This window comes from Anoplopoma fimbria, chromosome 14, assembly GCF_027596085.1.
Source record: "Anoplopoma fimbria isolate UVic2021 breed Golden Eagle Sablefish chromosome 14, Afim_UVic_2022, whole genome shotgun sequence".
NCBI lineage: Eukaryota > Metazoa > Chordata > Actinopteri > Perciformes > Anoplopomatidae > Anoplopoma > Anoplopoma fimbria.
The window spans coordinates 8111641-8133951 of NC_072462.1; the positions used below are offsets into that span (position 1 = coordinate 8111641).

At 41.9% G+C, this 22311-nt stretch overlaps 1 protein-coding gene across 2 annotated transcripts in view; it reads right to left on the minus strand.

Annotated features, from left to right (window-relative positions):
- LOC129101982 (transcription factor 4-like) overlaps nucleotides 1–22311 on the minus strand; it is a 221563-nt gene that overhangs the window by 35457 nt on the left and 163795 nt on the right. For both annotated transcript variants that reach the window (XM_054611869.1, XM_054611867.1), the window contains one exon: nucleotides 318–423. In XM_054611869.1, the coding sequence (XP_054467844.1) occupies nucleotides 318–423 (106 nt within the window). The remainder of the gene's footprint in view (nucleotides 1–317; nucleotides 424–22311) is intronic.

Below are 22311 nucleotides of genomic sequence, written 5' to 3' on the forward strand. Positions count from 1 at the left end.
ATAGGCAAACATCGGAATCGGCAGGTCAGACTTTTAAAGAAAATCTAAAAATTGCAAGTTTCTGCATCTCTCCCATTGGGAGAATGCAGCCATTGGATGTAATGGCCTTGCTCTGAGCAATGTCACACATTTGGTGTGAAAGCAGGGTTACCTAGCAACGTTCACGTCATCCTGAGACTTTGTGAGCAAACCACCTCTTGTCTTTTTTTGTTGAGGATTATAGTAAGAAAATCTTTTCACATCGGCCGTGATCCAGTATAAACTCAGTAATCCACTGCAGGGAGTTCTGATTTGTGTGTGTGTGCGTTCATGAGTACCTGGCATGAAGAACGAGCTCGGGAAGCCAGAGCTGGGAGGTTTGGAGGAGGGATAGCCCGGTGAGTCCCTGTTGTAGTCTGCTGTACTGGCAGACGGAGCGTACACCTGCAACACAAAGCACAGAAACACACAATGTCATTTAGGACTCTGCGCTCTGATCAAAATACAACATATTCTCATGGAAAGCTCGCGGCCAAACACAACATGAGGCTCAGCGGGAGGCAGCTTCGGACAGAAGTCACTTCTTGTAGGCTACAAAGGATGATTGACACGTCTCTCTCCTCAATGCAGACATCACCATAAACCCACACTACTTCCTCAACTGTCATTGGTCTTTGCTTTTCATTTTTATACAGGATGAAAAACAACAGCTCCTCTCGGAACTTTGTCTGGTAATATTCATAGTTTCTTCATTTTGTTGAAGAAAAGCAAAAAAAAGTAATAGTAAAAATCACTTTACTATTATTTCAAGAATAATTAAAAAATTTGATGTTGTGTTTTCATGTTTATGTTGTGTGTATATATATATATATATATATATATATATAAAAAAAAAAATTATAATATATATGTATATATTTATAAAGTAAAGAAATATAGCCTATTAAGCTTATCTGTTACTTTTTAAACTATTTAAACAAATCTTAAATAAATTATATCATACTTACTATGTAGCATTTTGTAAATGGACATGTTTTTAAACATTCTTTGAAAAGCAAGATTAAAACTTTTTCTAATGTTTGTATTATAACATTTAAATTGTAAGTTTAATAAATGATCTTTATACATTGTTTATAACTTTTATTTTGAATGTAAACGTGTGTATATAAAGCTTGTGAATTATCTTTATTTTCTTACAATTTGATAAATTAATATATTGAATGACTTTTTAAAGGGGTTCAAATTATTCAGGTTTTTTTTTAAAAATAAGATGATTTTGATCACTTTTCTTATCAAAAAGACAATAAAGGTAATAAATTTATGTTCTTTTTATTTAAATATACAGTAATTAAGAAGACGATCAAGTTTAAGATATTTAATTATTGAATTACTTAATTTTTAATAATGAAATAATTATAAGTGTATAATTATTAATTATTATTAATACGTTTAGAATTGAATTATTCTTCTAATTATTTTTTTGGTATATAAATAAGTTACTGTGTGCTTAAACTCTGTCGATCCACCACCTTGTAAAAAAGTGGAGGCCATCTATTGCATCATCACTGCATGCTACATTCGTCCTGCAACGAGTGCTAATGACTGATAACATATTACCCGACAGATACAAAAGCCAGAATGCACTTTCTGTCGGCCTTCCTCTCATTCAGACTGGCCTGATGACTGAAATGGGTAACGAAGCAGTGATTTGGAGCTTGACTCCTCTCAGTAGGGGCAGCAAGCATCGCAGCAGTCATGCAGCAAACAGGCAGTTAAACGTGAGACTGCGAGCAGAACCAGCCGCCTGTCATCGCTCTAAAACAGGTGACATTGTTCCTCGGCAGCACAGCGGCTGCGTGAGAACACGATGCCTGTGTTTGGTCATGCCTTCGACTGGGGGTCCCCGCAGCATGCCTCTGTGTGTGCATAGCGTGCGAACCCTCAGCCATGACGCTGGCCCGCGCCGCATGACGCAAACCCTGGAACAGCTGTTGAAAGCGCTCCGCTCTTCCCTCCGACATCCCAACTGATTCACATCAAAATGAAAAGGCCCAGCTCCACACAGCTACCACTGATCTAATGCGATCCCCTGGAAAAGACATGAGCTGCTTTGTTAACTTTACAGTATTTGCATATGGATGGAACACAGATGTGGTAAAAGAAAATCTGATGATAAAACACAGACAGTAGAAATACAAAAAAGATGGAGGAAAAGATGAAAAAAAACCTTGGGGGTTTTATATATAAAAAATAAAAAAAACATCATCTCCCTTTCTGCACTCCCTGAGAGATATTATTAAAAGCAGAGAACTAGTCATGACTATTTTTTTTTTTTTATCACTACAAGGTTGTTACTTTCAGCTTTTACTTCTAGAGGAAAAAAAAAAAATCTGATTTCCTTTGAGTTGCTGCCTTGTATTCCTAAATGTCACACTGTGACCACACAGAGGATCTAAGAATGAATCTCAGAGAGTCATGCTACTTTCAAACTACCTCTTTTTTCCCCCTGCAGCAAATAGACAGGTGTGTGTACAGGTGTGAAAATGTTTGTGGCAAGCAAAGATACAAGCTGATACTCAGTGGCTGCATTAGGTTCTACATGAGCATGAAGTCGTATCGTGATGTCTTTCCTTTAGTAAACCCAGTGTGCTGAATATGAAGGGACTCTTAAGGGTCGGAGACACCTTGATTGACAATTCAGCCATGCACCCCTTCCAGTGCCTTAAAAAGTAGGACCCTGATTGCCCATGCTGTGGATGCGTAATTAAAATAATAAGTTTTGGGCTCAAAGAACCCTACCAGGGGTTCAATTTACATCACACCAGCCCAGGATCATTGGGATTACATTCATATTGGACAATTCGATTCTCATGATTTATGTCCAATTCCAATGTTGAGTGCCAATGCAGGAAGTTGCATGTATTTCTTTTTTTAAGTGGCGGTGCAAAGTTGCAAAGTGCATGGAGGTCTGGTGGTGGGAATGCTGTGTAGCAAGACCCTGATGCATGCTGGAGTTTGTCTCCTGTCACAGACCTTCAGTTAATGGTATTCCTCACCACCATCTTTCCCTGACACAGGTTGTTGTTTAGTCGCCTAGCCATAAGGTTTTAAAATGTTGGCTCTAGATGTTAAAAATAAATAAATTGTCACTGGATGTGACTCATGGTTTTTGCAGAACTGTCCAGTATTGATGCCGTTACTGCTGTGTCCTTTTAAGCTTATATGTAAAATGTATTTTGGGACATACTTTGGTTCCCATACATTTCGTGTATGTTAAACTGTCAAATGGAATGCAAACTTTTTAAATGAATCCGTGCATTAAAGTGTAACACCGTCCATGTAATGATGGCGACGCACTAGCAAATTAAAGCAGACTAATAGACCCTTTTACAGCCAACGTCATCAAATAGTTGCGTGCGCAGGCCGGCAACAGAAGTGGTGTTGTTTCCCAGTCGTTCTGACTCACACACGAGGTAGCAACTGGCTAGCAAGAGTTTAAAAGTGGATAAAAAACAGTTTCCAGCATTCAAAATGTCTGGTTGTTGCGTATATGGTTGTCAGAATCGATATTCCACCGGCGGACTAAAGTTTTATAGGATTCCGACAGGATCACAACCATTTAAGAGCAACCGGCGGCGTCTGTGGCTGCAGGCGATTAAACGTGTTGACTGGAATGAGGACATAATAAAAAATGCTCGGGTCTGTAGCGCCCACTTTATATCAGGTAAGGTTATCTATCTACTCTTTGATTTTACAGAAAAGCTTGGTTTACATTAGTGATTGTATTTACAATGTAGAATAATAATCAAATGCAGCTAAAGTTTGATAAGCTGGCGTTAGATTTGCTGTTTGCATGTCCCTTGCTGTAAACTCGTGGTCATTGTAAGTGAGGGAAACTACAATGCCCTACTAGTGTAAATAAAGTTTTGAAACTAGATTAAAAGGTGTTTTATTTGCAGGTGAGGCGTCATTGGACTCTAGTAGCCCCGATTTTGTGCCTTCTGTGTTTGTGTACACAAAACAAAGCCAGAACCCCGATGCAAAGATGGACAGGTACGATTTGAGTTGCCCTCCTCTTAGTCGTTTTTTAGTTTATTTTCCTCTTGCATAAGCTTTGGTGCATACAGCTGCTGTTTGGAGATATGGATCAGTCTAACTATAATTTTTATACTGTAGGTACCATAGGAAAAGGAGGAGAGAGAGACCTAACAGACCTAACACTGCAGCAAATCCTCCGGTTCCATCTGAAACTCCAGAACAAGAGTCTATGTCATGGTATTTGACGTTCTGTACATGACCACAGACAACGTATTCATAAGCATCCAGTGACTTATAGGCTCGTAATTTCTCTCTGGTGTACACGCTCGGTTTCTCTATTAAGTACGTATATATATCTGGTCACTGTATCTTCGGCCACTTGTTGACGTCTTCAACCCACTCAGTAATAGTACACGGATCTGGAAGTCGGACACCATTTGTCAAAGTCAACTTGTTAAAGTAAAATTCGCGATCTTTTGTTGATAATTCCCTTGCATAGCTTGACAAGCTGTTGATCTCTGCCATACTTCTGTTGCCAGACTGCGCGCGCATGCGTTCTACGTCATCATTGTATACAAACAGTAAAAGGGTCTATTGTTCAATGTTTGAACTGCCTTGAGTAGAATGGTAGCAAAAAAACTACATCCAGAATATCGAATTATACGACTTGCATTTGAAAAATGTTCACCAAAGTGATGTTTAATCCCTGCATGGGTTCACACCGTTTTGTCCCAAGCACTATCTGTTTAGTCGCATTAGTCGGTGTTCCAAAGCATAGCCTTGTGTCGACTGTGTTTACTTCCTAAAAACGACGTCTACCACGACAATCAGGACATCTGAGGAGCAAGGGACACTGGGAACTGTGGGAATGAAGGACTGAGGTCAGGAAACACACACCCAACTACACGCACACACACACACACACTTGCAGACACACAAACTTAAATACACGAATGCGAGGTGCTAAGTTGAGCTAATCAGCTGGGAGATGCCTGTACCTTCCCACAATGCACCTTGCAGGAGTTTTAAGGCTCACATCCGTCAGTTTCTGCACTCGCACACACACGCACGCACACACACACACACACACACACACACACACACACACACACACACAAGCATACTCACACACACAAACACACAGTGTCTGTAGATGTCATTAGACTTAAACTTAAATCCCCCCAAACTTCCTCTTCCTCCTCTTCCCCTCTGAGAACCGAGTTCTGATGATAAAACCACATTTATTGACCCGAAGCTTGCACACACACACACACACACACACACACACACACACACACACACACACACACACACACACACACACACACACACACACACACACACACACACACACACACACACACACACACACACGTGTTGTTCTTGTAGGAAATATTCAGATTTATGTCTCACGCCGCGCCGGCATATTTTCCCATTGAATGTGTTGTTCAACTGGTGACGAAAGGCTGTGATTTGTGTGTGTAAGTGTGCATTTATGTAAGAGTGTGTGTGCACGTTTGTGTGTGTGTGTGTGTGTACGGACAGACAGAAACAGGTGCAGAATGTGTTCAAGTCTGAGGAATGCAGAGAGACACAATAACAAACTTGCTTCCTGCAGTCTGTAACACACACACACACACACACACACACACACACACACACACACACACACACACACACACACACACACACACACACACACACACACACACACACACACGCGCAACAGTATCAGCATTCCCACAGTTAGTAGCAGGCAGACCTCGAGCCAATCAGAGACACCCTTGACAGTGTTGTCATTTCATTGACAACTGGCCACAAACCAGAGAAAAGTAACAAGATCAACAATGGAAACCAAAGAGAAACCAGCCACACCAGGAGTGGAACATTATTCACCAGCCCTATTCTAAGTACAACCAGACATGATCAAAACCGATATGACCAGTTATGATCCGGACCACAATAGAAACAGGACAGAATTTAGTTAGGCGTTTCGAGCGCCACAACAAACACAATAAAAAATGTCGGAACCCGTCCTGTACGGTATAAGAGCCACAACAAAACAGTTCTTTATGCAGTGATTGAAAAAGAAAAATTAACAATGGAAGTACCACTACTGCAAAGTAGTTGAAAGTCATACCAGTGGAACCAGTTCTGTAAAACTATGATCTGTACCACACTGGAACAACAGATACCAGGTCTGTATCCCACAACAGAGACACGATAGAAACATAGTTAATACACCACCATAAAAACCCAGTAGAAACCAGCAGAATCAGTTCTGGAGCCAAAACCTGAGCAGCATCAGGTTTTTTTTCTAGTTTGTTACAGATCAGAACCCAGTCCACCTGGTTCTCAGTACACCTGACAAAAACATAATGGAACCAGTGGTACCAGTTCTGTACGATAGCACATAGAAACCAGTCAAATCAGTTATTGCATTACAACCGAACCTGATAGAAACCAATAGAACCAGTCATTTAAAATAGCACATGGAAACCAGTGACACTAATCACCGTATTTCAACAGAAACCTGATGGACACCAGTCACTGTATTACATCAGAAACCTGATAGAAACCAGTCGAATCAATCCCCCACCAAGGACCATTACACAAACCAGTGGAACTTGTTGTTTTGTAGAACAACAACGGATACTCCCCATAGAAACCAGTAGTAGAGCCTGAGAAACCATGGCCTGCTCCACAGTAGAAACCCTGAAGCCCTCCGTCGACGGGCTTGTATAACCTCCCGCTGCGTCGTGCCGTTGAACGGGATCGGGAGAAACATCACAAGGTTGCATCAAAGCCTTGCTCTGCATCACCCCCGGCAACAAGATGAAAATATAAAGGCGCATTCCACTGAAAACGGATTCCTCATGGAGCTAAGAAAACACTCAGACACGTATTAAATGTACTCAGAGCATCCAGCTGTGCAACTCGCTGACCTGAGCCCACAGGTACAAAGACAACAGGAAGAGCAGCTGGACTTATAGACGTATGCGTACCAGTGTTATGGCTGTTTACGGTAGATGCTTTTGTCGTCAATATATTGTCCCAGAAAAAAAACTGCCATTAACAATATTATTGTTGTTTAAGACCATTTTGCTGACCACCAAATGATGTTCTTAACACAATGCTGTCCATCTCAGAGACCCAACTCTTAAAATACGTTATTAGCGAGCATGTAAGGAAGCTAGCTGGTAAGGAAAGCTATAAGTTAACCAAAAAAAAAAAAAAAGCATAAAACTCAAAAGATGCTAAATTTACACCACATTTACAAAACACAAAAAGAAGAGAGAAACAGCTTTATTGTCAGTGTTTCAGTTATAACTTGTTGACAGCGATTAGGAATGCCCTGGACCCTGAAGGCTTTTTGTCAGACTGGAAAGCGAATGGAAAAAACAATAAATGCAACAAAGATTAATGCGTAGAGTTGGCTCCTGATGAAAAAGACAGTAAACGGAAACAAATGAGAGAAAAGTGGAAAGAAAGGAAGAAAAGAAGAATGGGGCTTTTGGTCTTTGTTTGGCTTTTGATGCTTCTTCTCTGCGTTATTGTCTCCAAATGTGGGGAGCATCTGTTCCACCTCTCTGCCTCTCCTCCTTCCTGCTGCTCCTCCAGCTCTCCATCCTCTTCTTCCACCAGTATTAACCTGAATGAATCTGTCCTCCAATGACAGAAGTGATTCGTAGACTCAGACCTCCTCTCTACAACTGTTAATGTGGTTCTTCATACGTCGTCCCTGTATCTTTGATTAGTAAACTACTGGCCATAATATGAACTCGTCTCTCGATAGTCGCTGTCCCACTAGCTTGCTGTCATGGACAACGAAAAAAAAAAAAAAAAAAGCTTGGGAGGAACCAATCATTTCGGTGGAGGAAAGGAAATCACACAGGTGTCGCTCTTGTCCGTCAATCGGAGGTCGGTATAAACATACTCATCAATAAACGACACGAGAAATTGAAATCATCATCATACAGTCTGAGTAGCATTTAAATCATCACACTCTGGTGTTCAACTTTGGATTCCTAACCTCGGGAAATTCTCCTCTCCTGGTCTTTCCTCTCCTATCTTGTTTCCTCCTCTCCTCTCCTTCACTCTCTTCTCCTGGTCTCTCCTCTCCTCCCTTGTTTCTTCCTTCCTCTCCTCTCTTTGTCTCTCCTCTCTTGTTTCCTCTTCTCATCTCCTTGTTTCCGTAACACAATAGGAATTTCAAATGTCTGTAATGAGGTCAAAACATTAATGTCTCTCAAATCTTGACGTGCAGGTCGAGGATCAGGGTTTTGTCTTCACCTCCCGTTGTCCGTACACTTGCAAAGGCAAAGGCAGAAAACGGGAGAGGACACAAATCTGCATTTCGCTCAATAAAGGACTTGTTCCTGTTTTGTTTTCTCTACTCTCTCCCTCTCCCGCTTACTGCCTCTCTCTCTCTCTCTCTACACACACACACACACACACACACACACACACACACACACACACACACACACACACACACAGAGTTTACCACGCTTCATCCAAAGCAGATGTGCTGGAATGCGAACACTCAAAGGAGCAGTCACGAAACCTCTTGACAGACACACACACACACACACACAAATACGCACACACACAGTCGGCTGCACCTGTGCCTGTCTAATTTTTTCTCTCTCTCTCTCTCTCTGTCCCTCTCTCCCCCTCCTCTCCCTCTTCAGCCCCTCTCACTTCCAACATTCTGCTTTCGCTTTTTGCCGCCTATTGCTCACCATCGCACAAACATTATAACGCCGCAGGAAGATCAAAGAAAAGAGTAGAAGAGCGGGAAAAAATATTCAACGTATGATTTAAAAAAGGTTTAGCGACTCATTTATGGTGTCAAACATTCTTTTGTTTCAAGTTGCTCAGAAGCAAATCCATCCATCCATGTACCGTATCCGTCTCCTCCACCTCCCTAACACCTGTAGACGCAACTTTTCATCTACGTCCACGTTGCTCCGAGCCCCGTCCAGAGGCAGATGTGGGAAAAGCGAAAATCAAACGCGCCGCAGACGGATCAAACACATTTCGGGAGGGGTGGGGTGGGGGGGTGTTCTGTTTTTTAGATGTATTTTTATAGCGGAGATCTGAGCCGCGGCCCTCAGAATCCTCTGAAGGTTAATTATGTTCCTGATTCAAAACATATGGAGGGGGAAAAAAAACTGCGAGTGTGTGTGTGTGTGTGTGTCTGAGAGAAAGCGGAAGGAAATCCCACCCACCACCTCCGAGCCGAGCCCTTTATTCTACCAACCTGCAATTGCACTAATACGAACCAGATGTACACACACACACACACACACACACACACACACACACACACACACACACACACACACACACACACACACACACACACAAAACGTACAGTTTTGAGCATGGCTGCTTAATTGACTCCATATGATGCAGTACAGAGAGAGGGAGAGACAACTAAAGAGAGAGAGGGCGGAAAGAAGCAGAGGAAAAGAGCATTATGAATTAAGACAGAAGCATCCGAAATAAAAAGAGGAAGTTTATGAAAGAGATGGGACAGATATCAAATTTGATATTTAGCGGGGAAGGCAGGACAGCCTTTTGATCTCTAAAAAAGCTTAATGACCACGTGGGAAAATAATCCAAAAGAGAAATAAAACACACACAATAAAAAAAAAAAAACAGAAAAAGATAAATGACAAAAAAAAATATATATATATATATCACAAATACAGAAGGCAAATTAAAGCCAAAATAAAAAAATAAAAAAAGGATAAAAATAAATAAAATAATTATGGAAATAATTAAAAACAGGGAACAAATGAAAAGAGTCCCACAGAAAGAGGGAAAAGGAGAGTAAGAAAGTCATGATGGAAACACAGAGCTCACGTAAAGACAGAATACACACACACACACACACATTTTCAAAAATACCCGTGTGTAATTGAAAACATCCAGAGCCTTCACACACTCACAGAGAGTTTCATGGACCGAAACACATTCTTCAACTCACTTGTAACGGAAAGCGTACACACACGCACACACACACACACACACACACACACACGCATACACTCACTCCCTGTGGAGCTCAGGCTTCCTGTGGCTTGATTAGAGCCCCCTATGTGAAGACAAGTGGACTCAGCGTGTGTGTGTGAGTTCAGCGTTTGTGAGTGCGTGTGTGTATGTGTTAGCTTGGTGCACCTGTGACTGAAGGGGGGTCGAGTTACTCAGACAGAAAACACTAGGGGGCCGGACAGAGAGAGAGAGAGAGAGAGAGAGAGAGAGAGAGAGAGAGAGAGAGAGAGGGGTGTGTGACACATGTGAGCGGCTGTGAATTTTGGGGCTTTAAAAAAAGTGTGTGTGTGTGTGTGTGTGACCGAGGAATGAGGAGTGTGTAAGTGAGAACAGGAACAATTGAAATTGGCCCAAGTGTGTGCGGAAGTTGTTCCTTGAAGTATTCCTCTTCACACACACACACACACACACACACACACACACACACACACACACACACACACACACACACACACACACACACACACACACACACACGATACTTCTCCTTTCATAGAACGTTTCCATTCATTTTAATGAAGGATTTATTAATCCATCCTCTGTCATTTACTCTCTTCTTTTGTTCCCCCTCTTGTTCTCTCCTCTCCAGCTTCCTCCCCTCTTCTTCTCTTCCATTTCCCTACTCTTCTCCTTCTCATTCCTCTCCCATTTCCTTCCCTCTCCTTTCCTGTTTCCTTTTCTGCTCTCTCTGTCTCTCCTCTCCTTGTCTCTTCTTTCTTATCCTGTTTCCTCCCCTCATTTCCTCAATTGTTTCCTCCTCTTTTCTCCTTGTCTGTTCTTTTCTCTTTTGATTTCCCCTCTTCTCTCATTTCCTGTTTTGTTTCCTCCTCTCCTGGTCTCTCCTCTCCTCTTTTGTTTTATCCTCTCCTCCCTTGGTCTCTCCTCCCCTCTCCATGTCTCTCCTATCCTCTCCTTTCCTCTCCTCCCGTGGTCACTCCTCTCCACCCCTTCGTTTCTTTCCGTCCTCCCTTCTCCTGGTCTCTCCCCTCCTCTCTCTATGGCAGCAGAATGCTTATCTATTATTCACTGCTCTTCTCCATCACCAGTAACCCAGTTAGCAGCTCTTCTTCTCTCCAGCTTCAGTCACAAACACTCCACACTCGTTATATTTCACAGTTTCTCACAGATTTCTGGCCCTCTCATGTTTGAGCTGCTGACCCCAGGTCAGTGACCCTCAGTGAGTCAAACTGCTGACTGAGCTTCAGCGAGGATGCCTGTGTTTTTACTCAGCTCCAGCAATGAAGTTTCCCAGGGAAACGGTCAGACACAGAGTGTGTTTTTACTTGAACATCTAAACCTTAAAATGACTCATTTTATAGAGCTAGTAATAGTCCTGAATCACAAAGAGCAGAGGGGAGTGGAAAATAATAGTGAGGACGGGCATGGAATAAAATGAGAGGCCTAATCAATGTTGGAACGTGAGAACCAGAAAAGACCAAAAACGGGTGAAAATATCAAAAAGAAAGGTCTGCAGAAAATCTACCAGCTTCCATTTTCTAGTTAAAAAGCTTCCTGAAAAAGAAGGAAGGATGGAAATAAAGAGAGATAGAACAAAGAAAACCAGAGAAAAAGAAACGAGTGAAATTGCAAATTAAAGAAAAAATAAACAGTACGGTAAAAACATAGTACAGAAAATATGCAGAAAAAGAGCAGAAGTAGCAGACTGCCCAGTTGTGTAGCGTGTTTACACTGCGGCCTGTAAATGAATTCAAGATGGCGTCTGGTCTCGCCATGAGCCGCAGCATCAAAGAGTCAGACAGCCAGTGAAGTCACAGCGCTTTAATTGACCACTAATTACACTGAATTAGCCCTGAAACTGTGTGAGACTCTCTGTGGCCCCGACTATATGTGCCTTAGAGTGTGTGTGTGTGTGTATGTGTATTAACATAAGAGAGTGGGAGTATGACTGTATATACAGTGTGTGTGGGTGTGTGTGTGTGTATATCTGTGTGTGTGTTCAGCTAAAGTTGTCAGCTGAAAATATGATTTCTGTCAGTGTAAATAAAAAGTTTTTCTTTTTCTTTTCCCTGACATTTCCATCCACCTATCAATCCTTCCATCTATCACTCCATCCATCTGTCCATTCATCCTTCCATCCATCATCCTGTCCATCCAGTTCCTGTTAACGTTTTATTTCGCCATGGAATATTTATGTACTGTGGGGAAGTACTCATGACAAAAAACACATATTAGCATGCAAATTAATTGCAAGAAAAACAACGCCCTCAGTGTGTTAAGGCCTTAATCCTAAATGTGTGTGTGTGTGTGTGTGTATGTGTGTGTGTGTGTATGTGTGTGCGTGCGTGCGTGCGCAGGCTAATATCACAGCCTTTCACATCTCCTTTCCCAGGAAATTGAGTAGGCTCTTCTCATCATCATCACACACACACACACACACACACACACACACACACACACACACACACACACACACACACACACACACACACACAAAATGATTTCAGTGATGGGGGAATATGGGGTCTCATAGTGAACATAATGTGGCTTTATAATGTCCCCCTCGACACAGGAAATAGCCAGAGGTCTGGGACGGTGTGTGTGTGTGTGTGTGTCTGAAAGGAGAAATACCCATCAGAGGAAGGAAATAACAAATCTCACTGCGGCTTTCAGAGCATTGAGTGTTCCATAACTGCGCGCACGCACACACACACACACACACACACACACACACACACACACAAGTGCATTCTTCATCACCATTAATCCAATGAAAAACACATTATGTTCATTTCAGTTGCTAACGACAGCAATATCTTTCATACCATTTTCAATAAGAAATGTCCTCTTTTTTTCTGAATATTAATCACAAAATAGAATTTTTACATTTAATTCTCAAAGCTATTCTGTTAAGAGCATTATAAAACATTTTACTGGAACGTGACGTATTTCACAGTCTGCTATATATTAAAATGATAAATCCAAAGGTGAAAATGTTTTAACCAACGAAATAGAAATGTTTCATACTTGGAATTGTGTGGTATAAAATCGCAGCTTAATGTGGAATTCAGAAGAAAAAAAATGTACAGTTCCAATAACTTTCACAATGATTTTAATATTGATAAAGAAGAATTCTGCTGCATGGGTTCCACACATAGTCATTTACACACACACAATAATAACACACACACACGCAAGCACAGTTACAAATACACTAACATCCACTAAAAACAACTATAAAGACCCACCTGCATTCATTATTTACAGCTGGTTTAAGACAATAAAATGTCTCAAAATAAAGATGAAAATGTCATAAAAGTTGTCAAAACAAATATATTCCATTTAAATCTTTCTGATTGATTTTCTGCCCTTAATACTTGTATTATTATTATTATTATTATTATTACTATCATTATTATTACTATTATTATTATTAGTAGTAGTAGTGGTATTGGTATCATTATAATTATTATTGTTATTAATAATAATTATTATAATAATTGTATCTGTTATTTTGTATTTAAAGAAAAAGTTGTCTTTATTCAAAATGTATTTAAAATGTGTGTATATGTATGAGTGTGTGTGTGAGTGTGTGTGTTTGTATGTGTGTGTGTTGACATGCGTTCCCCATCTGTGGCGGCACACGTGAAAACCGTGTGTGTGTGTGTGTGTGTGTGTTTTTGTGATTGTGTGCAGGTTTTCAGGCCGGAGAACAAAAACATTTCTCCACAGGTGACGACTCTTTAAGAGTCTCTTCCACACTCGTTTTATGAGTCTCCCATTTTCCTTCCAACACCACGACTTTTTCTGGCAAAGTCAGCCCCCCCCCCCCCCTTCACAAATTCCCTTTAATTTAATTACTGCCACATGCTGACGACTGCCAGTGATACTTAGCGAGCGTAATGCCACGATCAACAGAGAGTTCTGACAGGCCGAACGAGGAAGACGCAAAAAAACGCACGCACTTTAAATCAAACACACACGGAGGCCTGGTTATGAACAAACGGATATAAAAAAAGACGGATGCACTAATAGTTCTGTATTACTAAACTTCTAAGGACCCTCACTGTCTGCATTCTTTCAAATTTGAAGTGACTGCTAATTTATCTGCAAAAACCACAAAGTCTGTCTTGGAGTCTGAGTTGGAAAAGAAACACGGTATCTTTCCAACGTCAAAACACACACACACGCACACACAGTGAGGGAAGGAATTCAAATCCAGATTTTGTCGAAATCATGGACACAAATAAGAGAGGTAAGTATTTGAATCCAAACAGCCACTGAATACTTAATATAGAATAAAAATAAAAAAACGCTGAATTCCTAGCATTGAAGTATTTTACTTTGAAAACCACGTCCAGGATCTGAATGTACTCGTTCTGAATGCACCATTTTTTACACAAAAAATATAAAATGTCTTTATTCGCAATATCAAAAGCTGGATTTGGAAAATATAATTTTTTTCAGTGTTCACAAATTCAGATCCCCAAATTCAGGTTTCAGAATGGAAAAAAAATGTTGGTTTTGTTTGCTCAAATTTAATTGTAAGAAGAAAAAAGTTGGAAAATGTCACATAGCAACCCCTACCAAGAACAGAATGCAATGTAAAGTGTAGTTTTTAGGACTCAGGTGATTACCTGAAATGAGAAATGTGTATTTCCTCACTAATGCATCTTTCATTTGGAGATTGGGGGGGTCAAAGGTCAACCACCGACATCTTGGCAAGGCAGACGCTGGGTTAATCAGGAATTAAACAATACATATATATATATACACAGGCTCAGGAGAGAGAGAGAGCTTCTTCTTCTTTGTTGCAGGAGACAACAGGAAGGACGGCGATAGGAAGAGAAACGACAAGAAACAAACACACGGCGGAGGTAAAGAGTTGGTGTCGAGCCAGTTGGCTGTCTGATAGCTCATTAAGTGCTTTTATAAATAATCAATTGATGAAGTAATTAACAACAATCTCTAAGTTTTTGAAAGACACGGAGAGAAAATATTTCTACCTTCAGTGGGATTCATATTCTGATGCTGATTCATAAGTCTGGTGGGAATTCTTGTGGATGGGTCAAACAAACTCAGGACTTTCACCCAGGAGAACGCTAGTCGTTCAAAAGTTGACTTTAAGTTGTTACGTACTTTACATACTTTGTTATGTTATTATTTGAACACAAACCATTATCTTTTGTTCTAACCCTAACCAAGTTCCCTAAATCTAACCAAGCATTTCACAATGGTAACCATGTTTCATTCGCAAAGGCTGATGTGAAAAAGTTTTTACGAAGCATACTTTGGGTCCAGAAATGTCAATATTCATCGTATCTGTGGTTTGCAGACACATACAATGCCGACATTTTTTCGTGGGACTGGGTTGAGGACTGTCGAGGACAAGATTTACGCACAAACACACCGCCATGACCATCAGTGTGACCCTCGAGGACACATTCACTGCCCCCTCAAAGCTCAGCACTGTGACTGAGAAGCCCCTCGCCGAGGCCCTAAACCCCCCGTCGTGGTTTTACATATTTCCGCCTACAGGGTTGTTGCATGTGGATTGGAAACGCAAAGGCCTTTAGGTTTGTGTTCAACGTGGTCACAATGTGTCCCTGACCACCGCCGAGGTGGTTCATCTGATCAGGTCACAGTCCGTCCTCGCCGCGTTTTGGGTGCATTCACACCTGTTCTCTTTAGTCAAGTGCTCTCCGACTGCAATCGAATTACCCAAAAACATTCATGATGAGTTGTGAATGATATCCAGATACACATGAATCAGTACATACAGTGGACTTTTCTTTGCACCGTACTGGAAATGAACAACTCTAGACTTTTTGGTTTGGGACTTCTGGAAAACGAACTTGAAAAAATACAATTGTGTGTGTATTAGAAGTTTTTCTCTCTTATCCCTTTAATCATCTTGTGCCCCCTCAGATATGTCTTGGGACCCGGTGGTGGGGGGTTGGGGGACCTGACCCACAGGCTGGGAGCCACTGCTCTAAGAGACGGAGCCAGGTTTGATTTCAAAGAGCCCTTCATCACATTACCACAAGGGCGAATGGATCCAAAGAACATCACCTGCTGGTATTCAGCGCGAGTAAAAGATGGAGAAGAAGAAAAGAACTCCCCAAAGAAGAGACGAGCACGGAGGGAGGGAGACGCAGAGAGACACGAGCATTTGGATTGGCTGTCTGCTGCCGCCATGACGGACACACTCGTCACACACACACACACACACACAAACGTGTGCTCTCAGATGGCGCGGTGGCAGTATGCCCGGGAGCCAATCAAAATGCCCGTTGCAGGGCACGCAGCCAATGGGACCTCTGCTCTCTGCGGCAGCCAAGCTGTCGGGGTGAGAACAAGAGAGTAGGAGGCAGCAAGTGTGTTCAAAGAGTATTTATGATTTTCTTTTTTCTTTTCAAAGTAAGAAGATTGATCATTTTTTTGGATTGTCATTTCTGTTTATATTTATCAAATTCAAAAAATGATATGATTTCATCTGAGAGGAATTAAAGTATAAGCTCCTCTTACTCCTCTCTTGTCTCGATCTCATTTTAGTTGGCCTTTAATTTGAACGTCGTTTTTATCCAGTTTGACCGTTTGTAGCTGGGCGGCCGTCCACACTCAACCCGTTCGTCCAAATGAAGCTTCACAAATAAATAACCACTAAGTTAATAAATTGAAGTGATGACACACACTGTGCAGTGAGGGAGGTCATGAGTGCGACACGTGTCACCTTGGATACAAGCAGGACGCCCGGCCCACTGAGCACAAATAACACATTAAAGTTAATGTTTAAAAAAAAAGGATGCACCTGTCACTCCTAAATTAGGATTGTTTTGTGATCATGTTATATACAATTGTGGGTATATTTTGGATGGCTCCGGTGTGTGTGTGTGTGTGTGTGTGTGTGTGTGTGAGTGCCACCCTGGTTTGTCTTCCCCCGTCTCACCTTCTCTAAGATGGCTGCCACGGCATTTGAATCAATTTGAGGATTCCAACTCAGAAGGTTGGAGTGTTACAACACGGCCGGCGTCACCAGAGCACTGGGTCGCAGGGACCCCGTTGCTGAGGCAACGCGCCGGCAGGCATCGAAACCGAGCCAAAAAAGCTAAGATGGCTGCCGTGGCATGTTAATTATTGAAGAGGGTGCAGACGGAGTGTGGGGAGCGGCGAGCACGGCTGCTGGTGGGACGCTGGGTCACAGTTATATCGTTGCCACGGTGATACAAGCTGGCGACGGGCGCCCGGGTCTCATTCACCACGGCAACGTAACATGGCAACCGGAGCATCGGGCACACGCGCCAACCCAAACGCTAAGATGGCTGCTGCGGGAAATGAGTGACGATCAGGAACACTGTTCACCTGCTGAGTCAGTTCTTAAATAAGAAACTGTAGTTTATCAGATAAAAGAAACTGTAGTTTATCAGATAAAAGAAACTGTAGTTTATCAGATAAAAGAAACTGTAGTTTATCAGATAAAAAACTAGTTTATCAGATAAAAAAAACTGTAGTTTATCAGATAAAAGAAACTCTAGTTTATCAGATAAAAAACTCTAGTTTATCAGATAAAAGAAACTCTAGTTTATCAGATAAAAAACTGTTGTTTATTAGATAAAACTAAATTGTATTTTATCAGATCAAATTTAACTTTAGTTAATCAGATACAACTAAACTGTAGTAGTAGTTTATTGTATCTGATAAACTACAGTTTAGTTGTATTTGATCAATTATTAATTAGTTTTATCTGATAAACAACTGTTTAAGAAAACGATTTAAAAGTACTAAACTGATAATATTGTTACTTTTCTTTGTCTTGGTACTTCATGCTGCTAAACACTAAATCAGTCTGAGCTTCAGTCATGTCACGCATCACAATATTTGCTCTGCTGTAAGTTTCAATAATAAGTAGACAGTAAATAATGTGAATGCTGTCATTTTACATTTTACAGCCACCGTCACGGCCCTTTAACATGAACGACCGAGTGAGCCTCAACCACTAATGTTGAGTTTAAGGGTAAGAGACATTTCCAGTTTTAATCATTGAAATAAAAACATGTCCGGCTCAGAGTGAGAGTATGATTTAAAATACACCTGTTCTTCTGTTTTTTTTTTTACAGTAAAAACAGATTACAGCAACAGTTAGAGAGAGAGAGAGAGAGAGAGAGAGAGAGAGAGAGAGAGAGAGAGAGAGAGAGAGAGCACTAAAGCACTAAACACCGGCATACATTAACACACTTAATCCTTCATCTTCCTCATTTGGCTTGCAGGCATTTTAACCCTTGACCTCTTCCTGTTGAGAGAGGCCGTGCAGCCATTAGACCGATCCGTCCGCGGCGTTACGTCAACGGCTCTTTTTATATCCTCTACATACCGCGTCCATGCAGATTAAATTTAAATGTATTTCAGATCGGTTTGATGGTGTGGACACAAATACATTTTCAATAGGTTTTTGGGAAGGACTGAAGGCCAGAAACCTGCTTCAGAGGTTCAAACTCAAATGTTTCCTTATGTTCACCAACAAAAGATAAATGAACCATGGGGGCATGTTTGCTGAAGAAATCACGGGAAATAATCTTTCTGCATGGATAATTACGGAGGCAAGAATGTGAGAAGGAAAACGAATTACACACAATATAATGATGTGGGGTGGAGCTACATATGCAGCCCGAGCCCTCCGTGTCACACAGATGGGACACAGTCGGTTAACGGGAACGTTGTTTGCATCATCTGATCTAAATTTGTGCATCCTTTTCTGCAAAAGCTCCATCGCGTTCCACCAGTTTGAAACACTTTACTTCTGTTTGATCTCCGTTCAAATTCACCAAGAATAAAAATTTGAGCGGATGTAGAAAAACGTTACCGCCTCAGAGGTTGTTCCAGGAGCCTGACAGGCCCCCTACCCCCCCCAACCGGTTCAAACGGAGCGGACCGCTCCTCTGGACATCTGATACCGATCCCGTTCAGCCTGGTGATCCATAAAAACGTTAGTAAGGATTAGAGCTTCGGCCTCCTGTGCGGACTGAGTCACTGCACTCTGGTCCTGTTTCCTCTGGGCCCCGAACAACTGCCCGTCTGCCTCAGATAATCTTTTCCATCCGTCTATCTGCGGCTAAAAAAAATGATGAATGTATAGAAAAAATATGAAAAATTGCGGCCTCAATATTGGACACAACGTACTGATGATTTAAGCTAGTTTTACTGGCTCATCAGAAGCCAAACTTAAAATGTATTTGTTCAGAGGACGGGGGCTAAAGGAAAAGTCATGGGTTGGTCCTCTGAGGAGCAGGATAGTGATTGTTGCATCAAGAATTTAGTTTTCAGGATGAACTGTCACGGGCCAAAGAAATGGTCACCTCAGCTTGATGGGTGGCACTAGAAGCCAGGAGGTTTAGAGTAAATGGGGATCAACCTCTGGTGAGCAGGATTAGCCACGCTAAATTTGAAAGAGAATAACTCAATATCTCTCATGCCAGGGAGTTCTGGTTAAGATGGGCAGCAGGAGGAGATACCACGTTGAGACTGAAGAACTGTCATTGGTCAGCGCATTTTTTCACCCTGAAGCAAAATATGCTCAGTGATATATTCGGTAACACACATCTACATAAATCACGTCCACTGCAAACCTTCTGCTTACACACAACCACACGCATGTTCAGTGCTTAACAGTATTCCAAACTCTTACTTCCCCCCTAACTTACCACCACCCTTCAGATCATACATGCTGTCAGCGATCAAATTAATTAATCTAAATCTTAATCCCCGGTCTCGGCCTGAACCCGTGACCCCGCCCCCCACCCCTCTCAAAAACCACCACAGAAGAAACCGTTTTGCAGCGGCAGTGCAAGCCTCTAATAGCCAACATATGGAAGCTCATTCGGTTGCCAGCAACACAATCAGGACTACATTATTTGGCCCACATTGGAATAATAAAGGAGCCAGATCAAAGAGCTGATTACTTCAGCACTCCAGAGCGGCAGGATTCTTTTCTGTTTGTTCTCTCTTCACGTCGTTTCGTTATTTCTCTTTGTCATCTATCAATCCTTCTTTTTTTCTGTCTTTTCTTCCTTTCTTCCTTCCTCTCTCTGAGCAGGTATGGCCCCCTTATTGAAAACAAGCACTGTATGGAAGCTGGGTAGCATCTATCATCATGGCTTTTGATGGCGTGCGTGCGTGTGTGTGTGTGTGTGCGAGAGAGAGAGCAGCGATGCCGTTGGCTGGAGACGCATTTGAGTACAAACAGCAGCATAAAACAAATCTAGCTGGTTGCAGAGTGAAAGCAGACAGCGTCATGTCGACCAGATGTTTGATCACATGCACAATCTTTTTGTTTCGTTGTTTTTTTGAGCTAGATAGGTGAATAGAGAAACTGATAGAGAGACCGTAATGAAGCCTAGAGTTTGGAATTTGGGCGGTCACCATCTTGAAGTGACACGAGAGGTTGGAGGTCAAACGCAAATGCTGAATAAGACATTTTTAGGTGACCAAAATGTTACAATTAAACCTTCAGGAACTGAAAACACACTATGAAAGGGTTTAACGTTCTAAGACAAAAACACGGGCAACTCACAAGGTTGCCCAGAGATTTGACTCTTAATGGACCATAATTTACTAAATGAACATCATGCTGTATTGAAGAACACTTGAAACTAGAGATTGAGAACATAAACTCATGTTTACAATGTTTACTGAGGGAATAAATCAAGAGAGAAGTAGAGTCATTTTCTCAACTTTTGCAATCGGAGGAGATTCGCCCCCTGATGGCCATTAGAAATACTGCAAGTTTAGGCACGTCTTTATAATGTTTTTTTAAAAAGCATTATAAAGGATTATAAATTATAAAAAACTGAATGCCACATCACTGACTTCATAGTGGACGCACACCTGAAGGCATCACACACGGGGCCGCTAACATCAGACACAAAAACGCAGTCATCCGCCTCTCTGACTGAACGCTGCGTTCCGTGTTCCTCACATATGCTGTCGCCACCACCGACGGCTAAACTGCCAACAAGCGTGTGCGCTGGCTGTCTGAGGCCCAAACACGCCGCTACGGCTGCCACTCGGCCGCGGCGCGCTGCAATGTGTTGCTGCAGCGGCGTCGTTATTGTCTTGTTGTTTAAAGTGTGACAGCTGTCCGGTGTTATTCAGCCAGTCCATGCAGCCTCCCTAACAGCTCACCACAGCAGGACTGACCCACTAAACACATACACACACTCACACACACTCACACACACACACACACACACACACACACACACACACACACACACACACACACACACACACACACACACACAACACACACACACACACACACACACACACACACACACACACACATAAACGCTCAACAAATAACGACAACAGCCCCATTTTCCACTGTGATAATGAAGGCTGAGCGACAGCAGCCACGCTAGCAGAGAAACCGAACACGCCTGTAACTACAGAAGAGCCGGGTGCTGTAGCGCAGACCATCCCAGCACAAAGATATAAGAGCTGAAGTGATAATGGAGCACATGCAGTGTTTTACAACGGTATGGGACATTAAAGAACCCAGCTGGGCTTTTTTTTTTTTATAAAGTTTTATGAAATTGCAGCCAAGTGAAACCATAGCGTTGGATAAATCCCGTGCTGCAAACACATCATTACTTCTTCCAATACAATCAAGAGTATCAAATCGTAAGCTACATAAATCACTTTCTTCAGATATGACTAGCCCACCAGCTAACGTAGCCAAATCTCATAACAGTAGCCAAATCTCAAAACAGTAGCCAAATCTCATAACAGTAGCCAAATCGCCCCAGCAGCCACACAGTAAAATGTTGATTTATAGCCTCCCTAATGTCATGGTAAGCATTAGTGTTCCATTTATTCCTCGTTCATTCAAACCAAAGCCAAATGGTATGCATCATGACTGAAGTGCAGTTCAAAAGTGAATCCAGCCAAGCCAATGGAATAAATTCAGTTTACTTCGTGGGCCTGGCTGATGTTGACACCTTTATTTGCCGTGTTTCAATTACAAATCCTTTCCTTTTGTTAGACTTGACAGCTACGTCAGTGCACATCTGGAATTGGAGTGCGTCCCCACCAAGCAGCATACTCAAAAACGAAACTAACACGGAACTGCTGGAATCTGCCGTAATGCACGTCTAAACTACATTAATGCTTGAAGTTAGACATAATTAAGGGCATGGCCACTCTGAGAGTCGGGTGGCTAGCTGTCTCTGCCTTTAAGTCGCCCTGACCCCCAGCCACAGCTCCAATGGCGGTCCA